The 18304-nt window shown below is 39.3% G+C and overlaps 1 protein-coding gene across 4 annotated transcripts; it reads right to left on the reverse strand.

Moving 5' to 3' along the window:
• Positions 1-280: 280 nt before the first annotated feature.
• On the reverse strand, positions 281-18045 carry rusc2 (RUN and SH3 domain containing 2). 4 transcript variants are annotated; one of them, XM_052595883.1, is made up of 13 exons: positions 17720-18045; positions 12049-13745; positions 11358-11895; positions 9126-9791; positions 8463-8660; positions 8111-8257; positions 7141-7217; positions 6866-7040; positions 6681-6786; positions 4770-4816; positions 3528-4587; positions 2958-3134; positions 281-2827 (listed from the first exon to the last, which is right to left on the reverse strand). In XM_052595883.1, exons 2-13 carry the CDS (start codon positions 13585-13587, stop codon positions 2644-2646), a joined length of 4914 nt encoding a protein of 1637 aa, XP_052451843.1. In that variant the 5' UTR covers positions 13588-13745; positions 17720-18045; the 3' UTR covers positions 281-2643. The 4 variants fall into 4 exon arrangements, with proteins under 4 accessions (XP_052451843.1, XP_052451835.1, XP_052451850.1 ...); XM_052595875.1 differs by having other exon boundaries at positions 6854-7040; positions 17720-18041; XM_052595890.1 differs by lacking the exon at positions 8463-8660 and having other exon boundaries at positions 6854-7040; positions 17720-18040.
• Between the last annotated feature and the right edge of the window lie 259 nt (positions 18046-18304).

The following is an 18304-nucleotide window of genomic DNA, read 5'->3' on the forward strand; positions in this document are numbered from 1 at the left end:
AAGTGCCTTAACCATGGTTAAGCTTAGCTTGCATGAAACACCTGCTGTATCCGTGTAAGTGGAGAAACAGCCAAATGTTCAAAACAGTTTATGAATTAACAAAAAATATCCATCATTGAAGTACCAGTGTAACTGTGTTGTGATTCAAGTGGCACATGGATTTTGCAAACAAAAAAATGCAAGCAATCACTAAACCAATATAATCATAAGAAAATCACTCCCATTAAAACAGTACTTATCATAAATACCTAAATGAGAAAAAAGGACAAGAGGCTCTGCATCAGTGTTCACATGAGCACTTTGTTATTGACATCCATACATGATGGTAATGTTATAGGAGAACAACATGGTCACAGGGGAAAGAAGAGCCAGGGGAGCTACAGGTATTGTACAGTATATACAGGAAATATTTCGAGGATCAAAGCAGATAGAGGGAGAGAGAGAACACTGCACAAACATACATCACCCTCCAAACTAAAACATCCTCTTCGTCACTGGTGTTTACCTTCTAATAATCCGCATGGAAAACAGTCTGATTCCAGTTTTGCAAGCAACTGCAATGGGACCAACCACTTGTGAGGAACCACTCTTGAATCCCACTAGCAGATGCTTTGGTTCAAAAAGGCACTGGACAGCTATTTCTCTCGCAATCTCTCTCTCTCTCTCTCTCTCTGATATTTAACAGGTGGACTTTAGTGGAAACCAAAGCATATTTGGAAGACCAACAGACAAACCTGAAGTGGCCAAGACTGACCAAAAAGCAGCAGCACTACAATCTAGATTGCGCAGCTTTTTGTGAGAGCTATTTCTTCTCATAACATAACATCCCAACAGTATAATGTATGTTTGAATGGTTTTAACTGTTAGCGTTGAAAGCTGTTAATAACAAAGTTAATAATGTCATTTTCCTTTTGAGAACATGAGACTGCATCATATTTACATTTACAAATACACAAAATAATGAGTAATGCATTTTATAAATTGAAAATAATATAAATCATAAAACTGTTTTAACAAAAACATACTTGGACAATCATCTATTGATGTCTCAATAAAGCAATCTGAAAAAATCAAATCAAAATATGATTTTATATATTACTTTAAACAAAAGCACATCAGGTGTCATACCAAGGGCTCAAGATTATTTGAAATAAAAAGTTTATCAAGTTGATCATTCTCAAATCCTGAAATAACGATATACAATACACAATACACATTCCCTTCCATAAGGCCTCACCTTGAATTAAATTTAGCACATATAACTATATGTAGTTATAACTATATGCACAATAAGGAATAATTTTACCTTCCTTGTCTAAATGTCTTTTTTAGTGTGTGTCCTCTGCAAAAGCAGAGAAAAGTATTTGTGTATAATATTTTAGCATTGAAGTGTCTGGAGGATTACCTTCACAAGCTGGAGGAAATCATCTCATGAATTGAATTTATTTGAAGGGGAACGGATTCTCCAAACCCCATTAAACTAATTTTTGCTCCCCATCTATTCAACTACTTGCATAAATCTCTATAAATCCATTCCATTCTATCTATGCATCCATCCGTTCATCAACAGACACATCTATCTTAATAAATATAGTCCAAACAGAATCAAAAGCTCCTTGAACCAAATCAATACAACCAAAAATATAAAGTAGACAAACATAAGACATTTCTTCCCTTTTTTATATATCAACTGCAAATTGTGCAAATGTTGATATAGGAAGGAATTATAGCACATTTAAGGTTTAAGATGGAGCTTATTTCAAATCTTTAAATCCATTAATATCAGCAAAAGCAAAACATTTGTGATGCACTCCATCACATGCAGGCAATCTTACAGGCTGTAAATTGTCCATTGAAATTGGTGAAAAAGCTTGAAATGAAGGGACAGAGATTGAGGTAATTGCATTAGCGTATTGATTAACCTGTCAAAGCAGCACAAGTTAGAGAAATAAAAAATGACTCTGGGCAGACTGATTTTCCTTGTTCTGTTAGGTTGGGAAAACTTCTGTCTTTTTCAGCATGTTAATGAGCTTTAATTCCTGTAGACTTAAAAACCAAGGCATCCACCTTTTCAGTGATGTACTATTCAGCTTCATACAGTTATTTGCACAAACAGTTTGAGAAAGAGATATTTATGAATGACCTCCGGTTTTCGCATGACCTCTGAAGGGCACATGCACACACTGTCAGTCACAACACATGAGATGATTAACATTTAGATTAGATAAAATCATACAGTATTTAATAAAGACAAGGCATATGTGCCAGTAGTGTCATCTAACAACTTCACTTGGTTTTTAAGTTATTTTTAAAAGGCTATTGTCATTTATGATTACAAGCTAAGTCGCAAAATCCCCATTGCAAACAATTTCACTACTCAGTAACTAGATCTACACTTTCTAATCACTGGTTGGCTCAATGCTGTTCACAGAAATAAAGAGGGTGCTTTCACAACAGCAAAGTGTGATGTTTGTGTGTGTGTGTGCGTGCACTGGTGTATTGGTGTTTACATACACATGCAAGCACATAATGAATCCCTCAAACTCATCCCTTGTGCAGCAGATTTTATATTCAGAAAAGCAGTGACCCTCCTCTTTGTCCCCAACTGCATCTAACACCTGTCTCATTCGAAGCCGAAGAGTTTCAGCGCTCTTGACTGTCCTCAGTCAGGGTGACGTATATGATGGGAACAAGGCCCTGGATGTCGCCCAGAGCACACAGCAGCCAATCAGAGTCTGCCCTGCTGAGCACCTGCAGTACGTCACCTTTCTGGAAACTGAGCTGCCCTGGCTCTGTGGCTACATGATGGCAGAGCGCCTTCACTTCACTGAAAGAGGCATACAAAGAAAGAAAGAAAAAGAACATTTTAGTTAAAATTTTAAAGTATGGTAGTAATATCTTTTCATTTGCAAATAATTCCAATTAACTAGTCATTCTAACTCATCTAACAACATTACCATGGGACTTGTCTCTGTGTTGGGGCATTCTGTGTTTGTGCTTGTTCAGTAGGGCCAAGGGGGGATTCTTGGCTTTGAGATGTGAGAGATTGTTGCTCTGCTCTTTTTCCCACTCCAACAGACTGAGCCATCAGATCTAACATGGAACGGTCGAGACTCAACCAACCAGACGGCAATCTGAGACAAACATATAGGTATTAAATTAGCTACAAGTCTAAACAAGTGAAGATGAAATATGGACCATCTTCATTTATAGCAATTATTTGTGTTATGAAAAGGCCAGTTTACACCAAGACCAATAGCTATAATGTTCTAATAATTGTTCTAATTTTAAGAGAATAGAGAAATGGACATCACAATGATAATGAGACAAAGGAACCATATCAGTGGAATCCAATCAGCCAATCAGAACCCATCTTACCTTAAAAAGCTTGAGCATTCAAATTGGGAGACAACATAACTGGAGCATGTGCTTATAATAATCAGAGCGTTATCATCCATTGGTGTGGGTTTAGTTAAATATAGTTATTGTTCTTGGTGTGAAAAGGCCGTAAATGTTTGCCAACTCACCTTTGTTTTCGGACTAGTTTCTGCTCACTCTTCTCCACCTTGCTTGCGTTTCCAGCTCCAAACAGCCGACCCCAGCGGAGCACCTGTGCCGACCCATCCTCCCCTGATCCTGGCTGGGCCTGAACCCTTTCAAAGGCATCCAGGCAGTCTGGGTGCTTTTCCTTACTCTTCTTCAGCTCAGTGAGGACTGATTCCGGTGGACTTCCCATCCATGATGTCTTCCCCTTTGTGACTTTGGTGGGTTCTGACAATGCTGATTGGTGGAGGACACCAGTGCCAATGCTATTAATATTACTACTGCTGGTTCGACAATGTTCCACCTGTTCATCCATCTGCTGAATGGCCTCAGCCCCCTCAACCACACCTTCTCTAGGAGGTGGATGGCTTTTCCGGTTGCTCTCAACACCACCTTTCCTCCTCTTCTCCAGCTTCACAAATTTTGAGCCCTCGGTGGAGTTGTCGATGTAAACCTGTGAACTTTGCATCAGCTGGTACCACCAGCCAGCTTGTCGGTTTCTCTGTTTGGCTCCATCTCCATCTCTTTCTCTCCTTTTCTCCTTCTCACAGTCTTCTCCAACTCCCTTCATCCGGCCAGCACACCACCCGCCACCATTTATATGTCCTGGGTCACTCTTCCTCAAGCACTCTTTGCCAACTCCAGCCTCCTTATCCCGTGATTCTGCTCCTGCACTCCTCCGCCCGTCACATTTCATTTTTAATCTCCTAAGCCGGCTCTCTTCATCTCTCAACAAGAACCTTTCTCTCTGAGGCAGCATTCCCACTTCCTGTGCTCCAGACTCCAGCGTTCCACAGCCTCGCATGAGCTGAAAGGTGGAACAATCTGATTGGTCGAGGCCTTGGCGAGCAGAGCACAGCTGTTCCTTGCGTCTCAGGTGTTCTTCCCCTTTCTGTAGCTGGTGTGGCTCAAATAGCAAGTCAAGGTCAAAGGGCAACAGTGAGAGCGGTTGAAGAAGGAGCAACAACTCTTCAAACAGTGGCTGGCAGGCCCCTTGAGACAGGGGTAGGAAACCCCATGGGTGGTAGTGGGCTGCTACGATGTCTGAGGAACCATGCCAGAACAAAAAATGCGAAATATTAGAATTATGCTGGGAATAGAGTATGAGAAACATACAAATATTGGCTCTGCTTCACTATTTCTCTGACTAAAGCCAACTGCTCTTGAACAAGACACTAAAAATTAATGTTGCAGCATGAATGTAAGAGCAAATATCATGGTCCTACCTTCATGTGTATAAATGTGATTGAACCAGAATTCCAGAGATCGCAAGCTGAAAAACAGTGAAGGTGAGTGTTGTAAAATCATGGACACAAAACTACTGAGGTAAAATGCAAATCTGTAACTTTACTGCACAATAACAGAAATAATACACTTACACCAGAGGCAGGGGTCTTCAATATATTTTTTTCATTATATTTGAGGTCGGCATGATTAATGTTTTTGAAAGAAGTCTGTTATGCTCACCAAGTCTCCCCTCCCCCAAAAGAAAAGTTATGTTGTGATATATAATTACAACATTAAAAATAGGTCTATTTCAATATATTTGAAAATATATTTTTTTCCTGTAAAAAACAGCTACATTTTAAGCAGCCATTACTCAAGTCATCAATGTCAAATGGTCTTTCAGAAAGCATTCTAATATGCTGATTTGGAGCTCAAATTACTTTTTTTTTTTTTATAATCACATTTGAAAACGGTTGTTAATACAGATATGAAAATGTTGTATTTGTAATTTGTAATTAACGTAAATGGATTAATCGAAAAAAATTAAAATACGAATAATAATTTGCCTTCGACCATGCAGTACTGCTGAAAAACTCCTAGGGGTTGAGGACCCCCTGTTGAAGACCCCTGGAAATCTGTTTTAAAGTGAAATACTAAAAGTGCAATAAAAAGGACCCTGGAAGTGATTACTGCACTCTGTATCGATCTCAAGAAGAAGAGTGACCACAGTACAGAGTGAGACAGACAGATGAGAGAGTGAGAGAGAGATCAGTATGCAGCAGAATGAATAATTGAAACTAATGATCAAAGTGCTGTGCCTCTGACTATAATTTTAATAGGAGTGGAAAATAGTTTGCACAGGAGCTGAGATGACTACGTCAAGGCCCTTCAAAGCAAAACTGGAGCCTTTGATGAATTCTAAAGACTTCTCTAATCTCACTGCAGAGATTTCGACAGCAAGATTTTAGTTTTTTTTTTTTTAGACCTAGTGCTAATAAAAAACACGCCATCGATCGGTTCCAAAACCTAGTGAGCTGCCTACCAAAACTCCATTTTAAGACACCAATCCTATTCCAAAAGTTAGAAAATGGCTAAATGTATTAAAAGTTAAAATGTTAAAATCTAAAGCAATACTGCATGTCTGTTTCAGATAAATCAATTTCTATATGCAAAGCATAAAAATGCATTTATATTAAATTTCTTCCCCCATCAAATATTAGGAGTTGGCTTTCAATTGTTGTGATTAGACTATCAAATCTGAGGAGATGCAATCTAATCTAATTAACTTCATACACAGAATTTATTTATTCTTTTCTTTTACTTTATTTGAGTTATTTCTTGTCATATGCCATTGGCTAAATTCATGATCCAATACTGAATGTAAAGCCTCTTCTCTTCAACATTGTTATCAAGATAAGATACTGCAGTACTGCAATGCATTTAATGGTCAAATATGTTTTTTATATCGAAGAAGATTAAGAAGCACAATCCGTTCCATCAATCAACTAAAGACAGAAACTATCATCCTTCTATCTGAACATCTCACTTGGTCTGTGTAGTCTATATCTCGGGGGGCTGCTAAAATAAATGTAAGTTCTCAAACAGTGCTTTAAGACCTTTGAAAAAGTACAAATGTTCCATAAATAAAATTTAAAAAGCATCAAATAACAGACCCTCCATTTTAAAGGCATTTCCAATTGAAAAAATCATCCTAGATGGCAATCCAACAAATTGCACAATATGTCAATTTAGAAATCAATTTTGTATTAAATGTTGATGCTTTAACAAGCAATAAATGTAAAAAAGTACAAAAATGTGATTTCATAAGCAGTATGAAGACAAGTGTGATTAGAAACAGTGAAAGGAAGAACAGGGAGATGAAAAGAGAGAGAAAATTGAAAGAAGCTTACTTTAACAGGCCGAAAATGAAGGCATTGAGTCTCATACTGTGATTGGTCAGCTCAGAATACTGACTGACTTTAGAAAACAGACTGTGTAAAACCCGTGTAGAGGGACCTAGGACAGAAAGGATAAGCATAAATCATTTCCTTCATTTCCATTCATAAAATAATCACCTCCATACCTCCTCTCATACCGAGTTGTGTGGAGGCCTCCACCACACTCCAGGGCTGGTTTTTGCATTGTCCGATGATCAGGTCTAGTACATAAGCTTTCAGTCCATCACGCAGTATCTCACGAATGGCAGGACAGAGGTACTTTAGAATAAGGTGACCCACATTTGGACTTACAGAGCTATTTCCTAATTTGGCCTGAAAGAGACAGCGAAAGGGTAATGTCAACATTTGCACTGCCTTTAGTGAGACACGTAAACTAAGTATACAGAGTTTAACACTGTTATTTCAAATGTACCTTTACTCCTGCATCCCGACTGGTGCCAAAATGAGCCACTATCAGATCAACTGCTGTGTTTATGGCCTTCACCAAACCTAGTACATAAGGACAAACAGAAGAGACAAAATAGAAAATATTCCATTATTTTATTTATCCAACTCTAACTAATAGTATGTACACCCAAACACATGCTTTCATGTGCTAATGCAGTTTAGAGGGTCTGATGGGAATTGTCAGTATTTGATTGGAAAGCAAAGGGCCTTGTTTGACTGATATGAGTACCCAGTGGAAAAAACATGAAGAGACAAAGATTTCTTCCACTTTCTAGTCACTAGGGCACACATAATATTCACTGCAGTGTGTATGCAGCGGATTAAAACTAGAATTAATTTGAGAGCTAAAGGGCTCACCGCAACAATAAGGCTTTAAAGATGAGTTTCCTGAGGTTATTATACTGCTATGACTATATGAAGTTTATAGGTAAATCTGGACATTGTTTAAACTGCAAAATAAGTGAGAGAGGCAAACGTTCTGGCATAAAATAATGACTTTATTTTTTAACTTCTAGATGTTACATGATGATATTTATAAGTGATATTTATAAGATAACTCATTTATAAGTGACTTGTCCGATAAATTAATAAATGTAAATCTAAATATCCAGGAGTGAGGTTAACTTGAAGGGCAGGTCTAATACTATTTCATGCATTCTGAGTTATTTACACTGTTAAGTTGGATTCTCATGCTTAACATGGCCAAAGTAAAAAAAAAAAAACTTGGACATACAGTATGACAAAGTATTTCATAAAGTGGTATCTTTCTTTTATAAATCTGATAAAAACTCTTCAGAATTATAAGAATGTAATACTACTCTATAGGTACTCAAGACTGACATGAGATTGGCAGAAACTGTGTGTTTTGTCGCTTTAAGAACTGAGTGAACACTGTTAGCAGTACTACACACAAAAAAATAAATAAAATCACACACCTTTCTTCTGCAACAAGTCTATAGAGATGGATTCTTCAGTATTAGCATCAGGAGACAAGCAGAATTCCTCTGGGGGGCGCTCTGTCTGAGAGAAATAATCAGGCAGGAATTCACTGTAACACTGCGGCAGTTGCCTCCATGACTGACCTATAAACAAAAACAACATCTGTCAGATAAATGCAAACCTACACCAAATATAGACTCTTTGCTAGACAAAACAAGCTGGTGATAACAAAAAAGATAAGGTCATTGTCACACTTAAGTGTTCACTAACTACAAATAAAATTATTCCAGCCCCCTTTCTGTCTCTTTCCCCTCAACCCCTGTTGGGTGATAGAAATTGGTTCAGCACCATTAAGTCTGCCGAAGCTGAGTGGTTGTTTGGTGGGAGGGAAATCAAACACATTGCGTCGCATGACTCGAGATCCAGGTCTCTTGGTTTCCAAAGCACAAGAGATAGAATGAGGGCCGTTTTTACCACGCTCCACACCCAGAGGGTTCTTGAGCCGGTATTCTCTCCATTTGAGTGCCTGCGGGGAAAGGTGGTGCACTGGGGAGGGCAAAATGGAAGAAAAAGGGGATGGTGGCAAAGAATGGATGGAATACGAAAATAAAATAAAAAGTATTGGTGAATGGATGGTAAGATAAATGCACATACATACATAGGGAAAAGTACCAAAAGAGAAAGAACAGTCAGAAGGGTAAGATAATATTGTGGAAATGCCAAAGTGATGCAATGGAAAAAATAGGCAGAAGGGGCAACAGAAGGGAAAGAAAAGATAAATTGTTAGCAGTATTTAAAGGAAAGAATAGTATGGAAGCTACGGCTTTGTTCAGATAGGCAGCCAATATACAATTGTTTTGAACTATCCAACTCAAATCAGAAAAGAAGAGCAAAACCACGTTAATGTTTTTTTTTTTTTTTTTTTTAAATAAGAAAAAAATATTATAAAGTCATAAACAACACAAGGCAATGTCTAGACTGTGAATTCACAAATTTTTGCTCCAAACCTACCATTAGGCTGTTGCTGTGTCACACACGTGGGTAAAACCTTCACTGGCTCTTCCTGTGGCGCTGGTTCCAACTGTCCGAGAGGACTGAGACCTGAGCTGGGAAGCGTTGGCAAATTGCCACGGTGGAAACAGTGATTTCTAGTGGGTAACGCAGGCATAAGCAGACTCTGCTTCATCAGCGGAGGTGGAGGCGGTGTAGGAGGTAAGGGAGCAAGTTTAGGAGTCTCGGTACGGATGGCCATTCCAGTTGGAGTATGCTGTGGCAGAAGACCTGCAGAAATGGGACAAGAGAGGGAACGTGGTGGTCTCGGACCACCAGGGGTCGGAGTGCATGTCGAGCAGGTTCCAGAAGAGGTGGGTGCACCTAGGAGGCGAACTGGGGAATAGCTGCCCAGTGGGGATGGCCGCACTGTTGTAGGTGCGTTAGAGGTGCCGTGAGGTGGCCTACAATCTTCTTCTGAGTCATCTTCACCTCCCTCAGGCGCTGTAGCCCCTCGAGCCTGCATTTGGCTGATGTATCCGTCCAGAAGAGGAAGGAGAGGCTTCGCCTGAGGTTTCCCAAACTGGTGCTGGAAAGTGAAAGGCTGAATGGGTAACGAAGTCGGACGTTGATCTTTGCTATAGCGAATCACAACTGGAGAGGAGTCTGTGGAACTAGACAGGCCACCTAGGGGGGAGAAAAAGATGAGACACATAGATGAGCAAAGAGGGTTTGGAGATAAAATAAAACAGATGAAGATTATCATTTAATGCAGTAATGTAGGCATTAACTAAAGCTATCTGAAGTTCATAAAACATTAGGAATAAAAGTAATTTAAGTGATACATATCTAATTATCATATGAAGAAAATTATTTGATGGAAATTTAAAACAGAAAGGCTTATGTCTTATGATGAAACTGAAACAAAACCATACATAAAACTAAATTCATACAACTATGTCAAAAACATACCTTAAAACACTGCTCCAAAAAGTTAATGACCAGCAGTGGTACATAAACAACCAAGACATTATGAGCAAAACAGCCTGTTTAAGAAGCTCCTCTGTTTGTGTGTGTGTGTGTGTGTGTGTGTGTGTGTGTGTGTGTGTGTGTGTGTGTGTGTGTGTGTGTGTGTGTGTTGCGTGTGCTCTGACAGGCACACAGTGTGTGTGAAACGTCACTCGGCTATTGCGCAAACGGTTTGCTCCACGTGCCTGAGAACTCATAATGTCAGAGGTCTTAGGACACTGCAGTACACAGTCACGGCCAGCAGGGGCAGCACAGCACTAAACACAAAGAGAACTAACATGCATTCCAGCAACAAAAGCTAACCTTTCTGTTTATCAAACTCATTTTGCCCATTTCTTTTGCTTTGTCAAACATCCTAACCTAAGTATTAAACTTTATCATGTAACTCTAGCACTGTTTGTGCTACAGTCATGAATGACACCTCACATAATGCATCTGGAAGAAGACAGATGTATTATTACTAATCTCATCAGATTTGAGATTGCCTGGCAGACAATAAAAAAAACCATAGACATACAAAAAATAATATTTTACACAAAAATTCTGTCATATTTAATTTAACCTTATGTTGTTTAAAACTCACATAACATTTATTCCTCCACAAAAAGAATAATTATTGGAAAACAGGAAAAAAGGAAATAGTTAAAGAAAAATTATTGGAGATACTGTATTGTATTGCATAGAAGAAAGTCATACGAATTTGGAATGACAAAGTAAAGGATGACTGAATTTATTTTGGGGTCTTAAACTTCCAGTAAAGATTTTTTTTTTGTTTGTTTTGTCTGTTTTGTTTTGACCTGGACCAAAATAAGGAATGACCCAAAACATCCTTGCAACACTCTAGCAACCAAACAGTAACCGCAGATCAATGTGCTGAAAACACTCTTTATCAACAGCCAAGCAACTGCCCCAAGAGGAAAGAGTGGTACATTTTAGCAGATGCTAATCAAATTCGCTTGGAAAATGACAATCAAAGGGCAATCACTGAGAATACACAATGTTTACTAGCTAGGTTTGAAATGTTAAATAAATAAAATGATGAAACTCAAATGGTCACAACCCAACCAAAACAGTCAAGAATGCAATCAGGCGTCTGTGTGCCAGACTGCACAGTGATATAATTCAAACCCAAAACAAGTCAATCCAAAAATAAACTAGCTCTTACAAGTAACACAATTTAACCTTCCTCTTTTTATAAGATACAGTGAAAAAACGTCTCCTTACCTTCTGCTTTGGTTCGAGTCTGTTTTCCTGCTCCCCCTGGAGATTCTCGCAGCGGTGTACTCCGAGATCTATGCGGAGAGGACAAATCACAGCTCCCTTGACTATGGCATCGAGTGAGTGGTGGCAAACTGTGGCTCTGACCCTGTGGAAGGTCTTCCAGGATGGGCAAGAACTCTCCAGATGAGTGAGAGTTCATGGATGTGGCCTCCATTCCACCCCTCTGTGATGGTGATCCTCCGGTTCTTCTCTTATTCCTCGCTATTTCAGCAAATGAAGTGACACGTGGTGGAGGTGGCGGGCTAGGGGCTGCACTCTCACTAAGCCCAACAGGGCAGCTGAGCATGCGCTCCAAGGACCCAAGGCGAGGAGATGGTGACTTGTCTAGATTCCGATCGTAGCTGCGAGAACGAGGTCGACTGCTCCCCGAAGCGCCAACTGAACTGCAGGCTGCTGTAGGTGGGGAGATGTTGATATACACCTGCCCCTCAATTACATTGTCACGGGTAGATTCAATCCCACATGAATCCTTTTCTTCATTCTGGCATAAGAAAAAGCAAAGGATGTAAATGATGTAACAAGTTACAAGAAAAATAAGAAGGTACAGTGTACATATTGCTAAGGAGTATAGAATGAGTGATGGCACAAAATGCTAAATACAAGCTAACACCATATGAAGCAAATAATATAACACCTCTTCTTCATCCTCTTTCATTTGTTGGAATAGGTAGTATTCTGTTGGCTGAGTGGGACTTCCTTTGCTGTGTTCATCTGAGCAGCTTGTGACCGATGATCCCACTGGACTGGGAGAGGACTGGGAAGAAAGGTCACATGTCACCAGCTTGTAGTAATTCTGCGTTGCTACAACCAAGCGAGCTTGGCTTTGAAGACATGAGGTGAGTTCACTGGCAGAGGTTTCAGTAGAGGCCAGTGTCTCGCTTCCAAGAAGGTTGTGGTAGGAATTACAGTTGGCATCTAGTTCCAGAGTGGCGCCTTGTGGCTGAGATACAGAAGAAGAGTTTGCATGTTCTTGAGTGGCTAAAGGATGCTGAGGTGTTTCACTTGGGGAGGTGTGTAAGTCCAGGTAGAAAGCTCCATGTCCACTGCTACATTCTGTTCCGCACATCCCAACGAGCTCAGAGACAGACGAGGCAAAGGATTGCTCAGCAGAACTGTTGATATTGAGTGACTGTTTGGCTGGGACAACATTGTTCATCTTGTTGTAAATCGTGCTGAAGTTAACCAGCACTCCATCTGAGCTATTGCAGGAGGAATCACTGCCGTAGCCCTGGTGACACTCAGAAAATGATTCATGAAAAGGTTCAGGGTATGGCTGAGAAAGGCCACAACAGGAGCAATGTGGTGCTGCAAGACTGGAACACTCCGAGCTTCCTCTGCCACCTTGCATGGACTGGTCTTCATAATCATCATCCTCACCCCATTCTTGCTCACCACAGTCCATTGAAAGGGTGGAACCACTGCTTCCGAAGCGCCGCTGGCTATCTAATCTCAGCAAGTTCAGTCCCTCCATGTGAGTAGACAAATCGAAAGTCCCACCTATTGTGTGGTCTCTCTGCTCTGCTTCCCCACTAGGCCCATGTGTGGAACTCCACTGTTTTTCTGTAGAGCCATGCAAGAGAAAAGGTTCAACAGTGAACTCAAGGTCATGCAGGTGGAAAGGAGGCAAGTCTTCATTTGCAAGTGCTGCATTTGAGATTTCATGCGAATTTCCATGCAGGTGAAAAGAGGAGTCTTCCAAATATCCGTTCAGATTGTCTTCATCTTCATCATCTTCATCTTCAGTGTTGAGCAGAAAGGGGTTACGTCTTGAGTTCAGCCGTTCATGTGTCTTCAGCTGCAGGCCTTGAGCTTGATCTTCAGAATTGCTTGAGGTGAAAGAGGAAGTGTCACTTGCCATACTCCCTTCTCTCCCACTTCTTCCATGTTTCTGCCCTCCTCTAATTCCTCCATCCCCAAAAGTATCACTAGAGCTAAGGCTGCTGCTCGATGTCTGTATGAGGCTGCTGTACACCAATGCCTCCCGCTGAAGAATATCTCTCTCAGGTAGGGAGGTAGTCCGGCTCAGTCCCAGATTCTCCGGGCAGCTGAAAGGATTACTGTTCCTTTTCAATGGACTACCACAGCACTGTCGTGAGCTTGAAACCTGGCAGTGAACTAGTGGAATGTGGTGGACAATAAGAGTTTCCCCGGCTATCTTAGGTGGACTGTCCATCTTCCCCTAGTGGGTTAAGATGAAAGAATGTTTGTATATTTGCAGAATGTGGTTTTCTGAAGACTTTAGTTCACACGTCCAATGCCAATCCGTGGTTTTGGAAAGTGGGGAATGTTAAAGAACAGGTTAAAGAGGATCTCTTGGCTGAAGGTAAACATCTGGAAAAAAGAGAGAAGACAGGACTCAGATTTTTAAATTATCTTCGCTTAAAACATAATATTCAGTGTTGATAAGTGGAAAAGGGCATTTAAGTTGGGCATCTCATTGTGTAAACATATATTTTCAACAAAGAATGTTAAAAAAAAGTGCCAAAAATACACAAAAAGAAACTTAAAGACAAACTAACAAATGAACAATTAACTAAATCCAGGTCACAGGCTTCTTAATCTGCTCACAGTCTATAGATGATAATGTATTCAGAATGTAGACAATCTATAAATACACTGGTATATGAGTAAATACATAATTTACAATTTCAGTTTAGATTTAACATAAAGGAAATACAACACAAAATACTCAAACTTACAGGAGTCCATGCCATGAAGGAAACTAGATTACGAGAGTTGACTAATGATTACATATACACATATATTTAGATGATTGCATATACGGTAATCACCTAAAACTACAAGTAAAATGTATTTCATAATTTCTTGGGAGTAAAAGTAACTTCATTTTACCCCTGAATGGAAAACAAACAGACAAAAAAAAACTATATCAGGACCTTAATTGTAGAACTGAGGTGATCATTTAGAGATAACAAAAGATTGCAATGGAGATGGTGAGGTCTTTATAAAACTAAACTCTTACTTTCAGTGCTAACAGTGATTTTTTTATGTATATTTTTTTTTTTGACATTTTTGCAACTTTTAAATATGGGAACAGAGCAAATAGGACAGGAAATGATAGTGAAATTCAGGAAATTATGGAAGATGAACTCGCACTAACATACTGTATGTGCTAACCACTAAGCCACAGCTCTGACCATGGCTCTTATTCAGTATATTTTTGCTGGTGTACCAATGGTGGCGACTTCACTACAGAGTCACTAGAGATGAAGGGAGGGGTGAGTGGTGGATATTTAAGTTATTTTAGACGGGTGGAAATCTTTAGGGAGGAAAAGGCTGTGGGTCAGTGACCTGTTGTTGAGACTCAGAGTGGGCAGACAGTTACAACAAAAAGAAATAGGACGTGCAAAGCTTGCCAATGACCTAAACAGTCTCTGTGAAGTAGTAGAGCCAATTACATCATCTGAAAGTCGCTGTATGTGTGTGCCAGTGTTGACAACAGTTGTCCCATTGTAGGCTACAGGCACGAAACAAAATCAATGGGGAAAAAATTATTTTTTTCTTCTAGTTGCCCAAACATGGACACTCAATCAACTTTACTTCATGTTCTACCAAACTAACCTTGAAAGTAGTGCACTAAAAATGTTTTTCATAAAATATAGTAATGCAACTATTTTTCCTAATATTGTTCTTGTAAGCACATTTAATATATTGACAATAATTGTAAGCAATAATGGACATCCTGTGCATTTTACCTTAACAGAGAGGAACCATACAACAGCGAGAGATCCTCTGCAAACAACACCTGTCAATGAGAACCCTCACTGAACCGTCTGTGTCCTCCTGCAGTTTGGCCAGATAAACTCCCTTACATAACATTCAGTTGTTCCTGCCAGTCTGTGTGTGTATAAGAAAAATATATTCTGAACCACATTACTTTAAATTATTTTCTTTTCAAATTGGTTGTCATCCAGTCCACAAAATTATTTTCAGAATGACTTTTGGAATGCTACTCTATAAGCTAATTCTTAAAATAAAAATAAAAAATAAAACTTTTAAAGTTGGCATGAAATGAAAATTATCTTATGTACATAAACTCATGTATTTACTAAATGCATGTCATTTATTTTATTGTGAATTATTAATTCTAGTATATGCTTCTTTTTTTAATCTAAAAATATCATGATTTGATCTTCTAATAAAATGACATACTTTTGATTTGTGAAGTTGGACTTCTAAATGTATTTAGTCTGCTGAAACTCTGTCCCATCATAATTTACAGAAAGCTCGCATTCAACAAATCTGACACCATCCAATCAACAACTGATGCATATAACCAAGTCCCACCATTAATTTTTCTTAAATGATCCATTTTACTCTACTGTACATCAAAATATGAAAGAAAACAACTGCCACTACCTCTGTTCCATCAAGACTTTAAGAAGATTCACAAAGAAAAAAAAATGTATTCTTAGGGTCTCAACAAACTACTCTGATGATTTCCATTTCTAACTTGACACTGCAGGAGAAACACTGAAATAAATCTTAGAGCTTAAATTAGTTCACAGTCTGGGCCTCTATTTCCAGTAATTCATGAGTCAGTTTAGCCTGACTTCTTCCAATCTGTCACACACTCCTGAGACATACTGTATGGGAATAACCAGTGATAGACTGTTAGATTGACCAGGGCAATTATTTGGCTTGTATTATTGGGTGAATTAGTACCATTTGAGCTACACCACAACATCCTCATCTATTACTGTAGTAAATAAAATGAGAAAGGCAAAGAGGTCCCTGATAAGGGGGCAGAAAAAGCTCCTGCTTTCAAGACTAATGGTATAACTACAGGCCATGACAGCCACTACATTCCACAGACTAGGCGTTTAGCTACAAGATCAGACAGACAGCTGCACACAGACAGCAACAACACGGCTTCTCACACAAGCACAAACACAGAGAGGTTTGGGTAAAAACAGGCTGTTTGAACTATTACGCAACTGTGTTGTGAATTTGGCATAGAATCAGATTGTTTTCTACTGTAATTTTAGATGATTAAATGTTATCATGGAAATTTAGACTAAATTATTAACACTCTTTTGCTTAACAGTAGAAGAAGAAACTGACTAACTGAACATAAGCCTATTTGAATCTTCAGAAAATTATTTGAATTACAGGCTGTGTTGACCAAAATATTGTAATTTAAAGTCTTTAAAGATGGATGTTAGATTCAAACAGCCATTTTGGCAACTTGAAGTAAGATAGCAATAGCCTGGAAATCGAAAGAAATACAGGTTACAGTAATCAAATGATGAGTAAACTTTCTTTGAATAGACTTCTAGAGATAAAAAGGGTTTACTGGTTAAAAAAAGTGTGTATCTTCCCAGTGACTCGTGTTTAAATGGACACTGTCAAGAGCATCTTAAGTGTTTGTTTATCAGAGTGTGCATTCTAACAACATTTATACAAGAAAGTTGCAGACAATGCTTATAGTGGCGGATCCTTCAATTAGTGCCACATCTTCTGACTGTTTCATCTGTGTTACAATTTTTGTCACATACAGTAATAAAGATATATATGTGTTTACGTGTGTGTGTGTGTGTGTGTGTGAGAGAGAGTATCTTCGAGATTTTTTAGCATTTATATTATGATCTATAAGGCCCGATGTTTTGAGGTGATGAAGTGACTGGTGTTTATTCACGAACCGCTGGTGTTGTGATCGATATGCGCAAACACAGGCCTCATGCGCCCATTTGACAGAACAGCAGCACGCCCTATATCTGTGGGCCTATTTAGTGATTCATCACTTGTATATTATTTTTTCTCTCTCTCTCTCTCTTTTCGGCCTTTTTTTTTTTTTACATAAAATGCAACATAATTCTGAAAGCCAAGTCGAAACACAAATAAATAATGTAAAATCAGCATCAAAACAAAAACAAAATATACAACCGGTCTATGACCGCTTGTTTCTTTACACTACCGTGCATCTCATGGACCCTGATTCCGGGAATTAATTATTTTAAAATCTAAGAAACCCACCTTCAATATCGTAAAAACCCACTATGCAGACATTTAACGTTAACGATGATGCGAGCGTAAAAACGGGCGTATGAGATAACGATGCACTCGCACACGTCTACAACGTTTGTAATTTATCATTTTTAAATAACAACACGCATAAATGTCGAGTTAGTTCATTGTTAATAATGAACAAAACCACTCTCTGTTAAATCTGACTCGGCAGCAGTGATGTAATATTTGCCAGCGGGCAGTCCCGTTAGCTTCCACCACACCGCGTTTACCAAATTCCCATTAAATTATAAAACCAAAGCCATATTTATACTCACGTTGTCGATCAATGTAATCTCCTAGATTTCCAGATGTCTCGATGTCAAATCACGCGGAGCGATGGCCACGTTTGAGCTGATTTTGTGGTGAAGATACTGAGCGCAACAGCGGCGCAGGGCTGTAGCGCGCGGCGCGACGTCAGGATCGAGAACCCTCCCTGACGCTCAGACAACAGTGCGTCCTCTTAAAACACTGACTTTGGGGTATCTTCACGGTAATACACGGTCATAAATCGCGGCTTTTGGGTCCAGATGATCGGTTTTTCATACTGTGGTTTGACAGCGTGAGGGTGGGTGGGGTGTTTAGACTGCTGGTTCCCTGCAGGCAGCTCTTTGTTCAGCCTACTCTCTAGTCATTAATAGAGATGCATTTCTCATTGTTTGGTCGAAGAATGCCTTCCTTTACTCTCAGACTCGGAGTTAAATAGCTGTGGGGTCTCATGAATGTCTAAGGGCCCATCTGTCTGGGGGGCCCACCTAATTTTAGTTGGTTATGAAAGAGAAAACAGGGAATACAGCTGTTCCAAAATAGGTATCTGGATATTTAGGCCATGCTTTGTAAATGTCATTGCAAAAGGACAAACG

This window comes from Carassius gibelio, chromosome A5 (genome assembly GCF_023724105.1).
Source record: "Carassius gibelio isolate Cgi1373 ecotype wild population from Czech Republic chromosome A5, carGib1.2-hapl.c, whole genome shotgun sequence".
Taxonomy (NCBI): domain Eukaryota; kingdom Metazoa; phylum Chordata; class Actinopteri; order Cypriniformes; family Cyprinidae; genus Carassius; species Carassius gibelio.

Coding starts and splice junctions, on each gene's coding strand:
- rusc2 (XM_052595875.1), bottom strand. CDS start 13,587: ATGGACAGTCCACCTAAGATAGCCGGGGAAACTCTTATTGTCCACCAC. Junction 7,041..7,140: donor GTCGGGATGCAGGAGTAAAG/GTACATTTGAAA, acceptor TGTCTCTTTCAG/GCCAAATTAGGAAATAGCTC. Junction 3,135..3,527: donor AAACTAGTCCGAAAACAAAG/GTGAGTTGGCAA, acceptor TGTTTGTCTCAG/ATTGCCGTCTGGTTGGTTGA.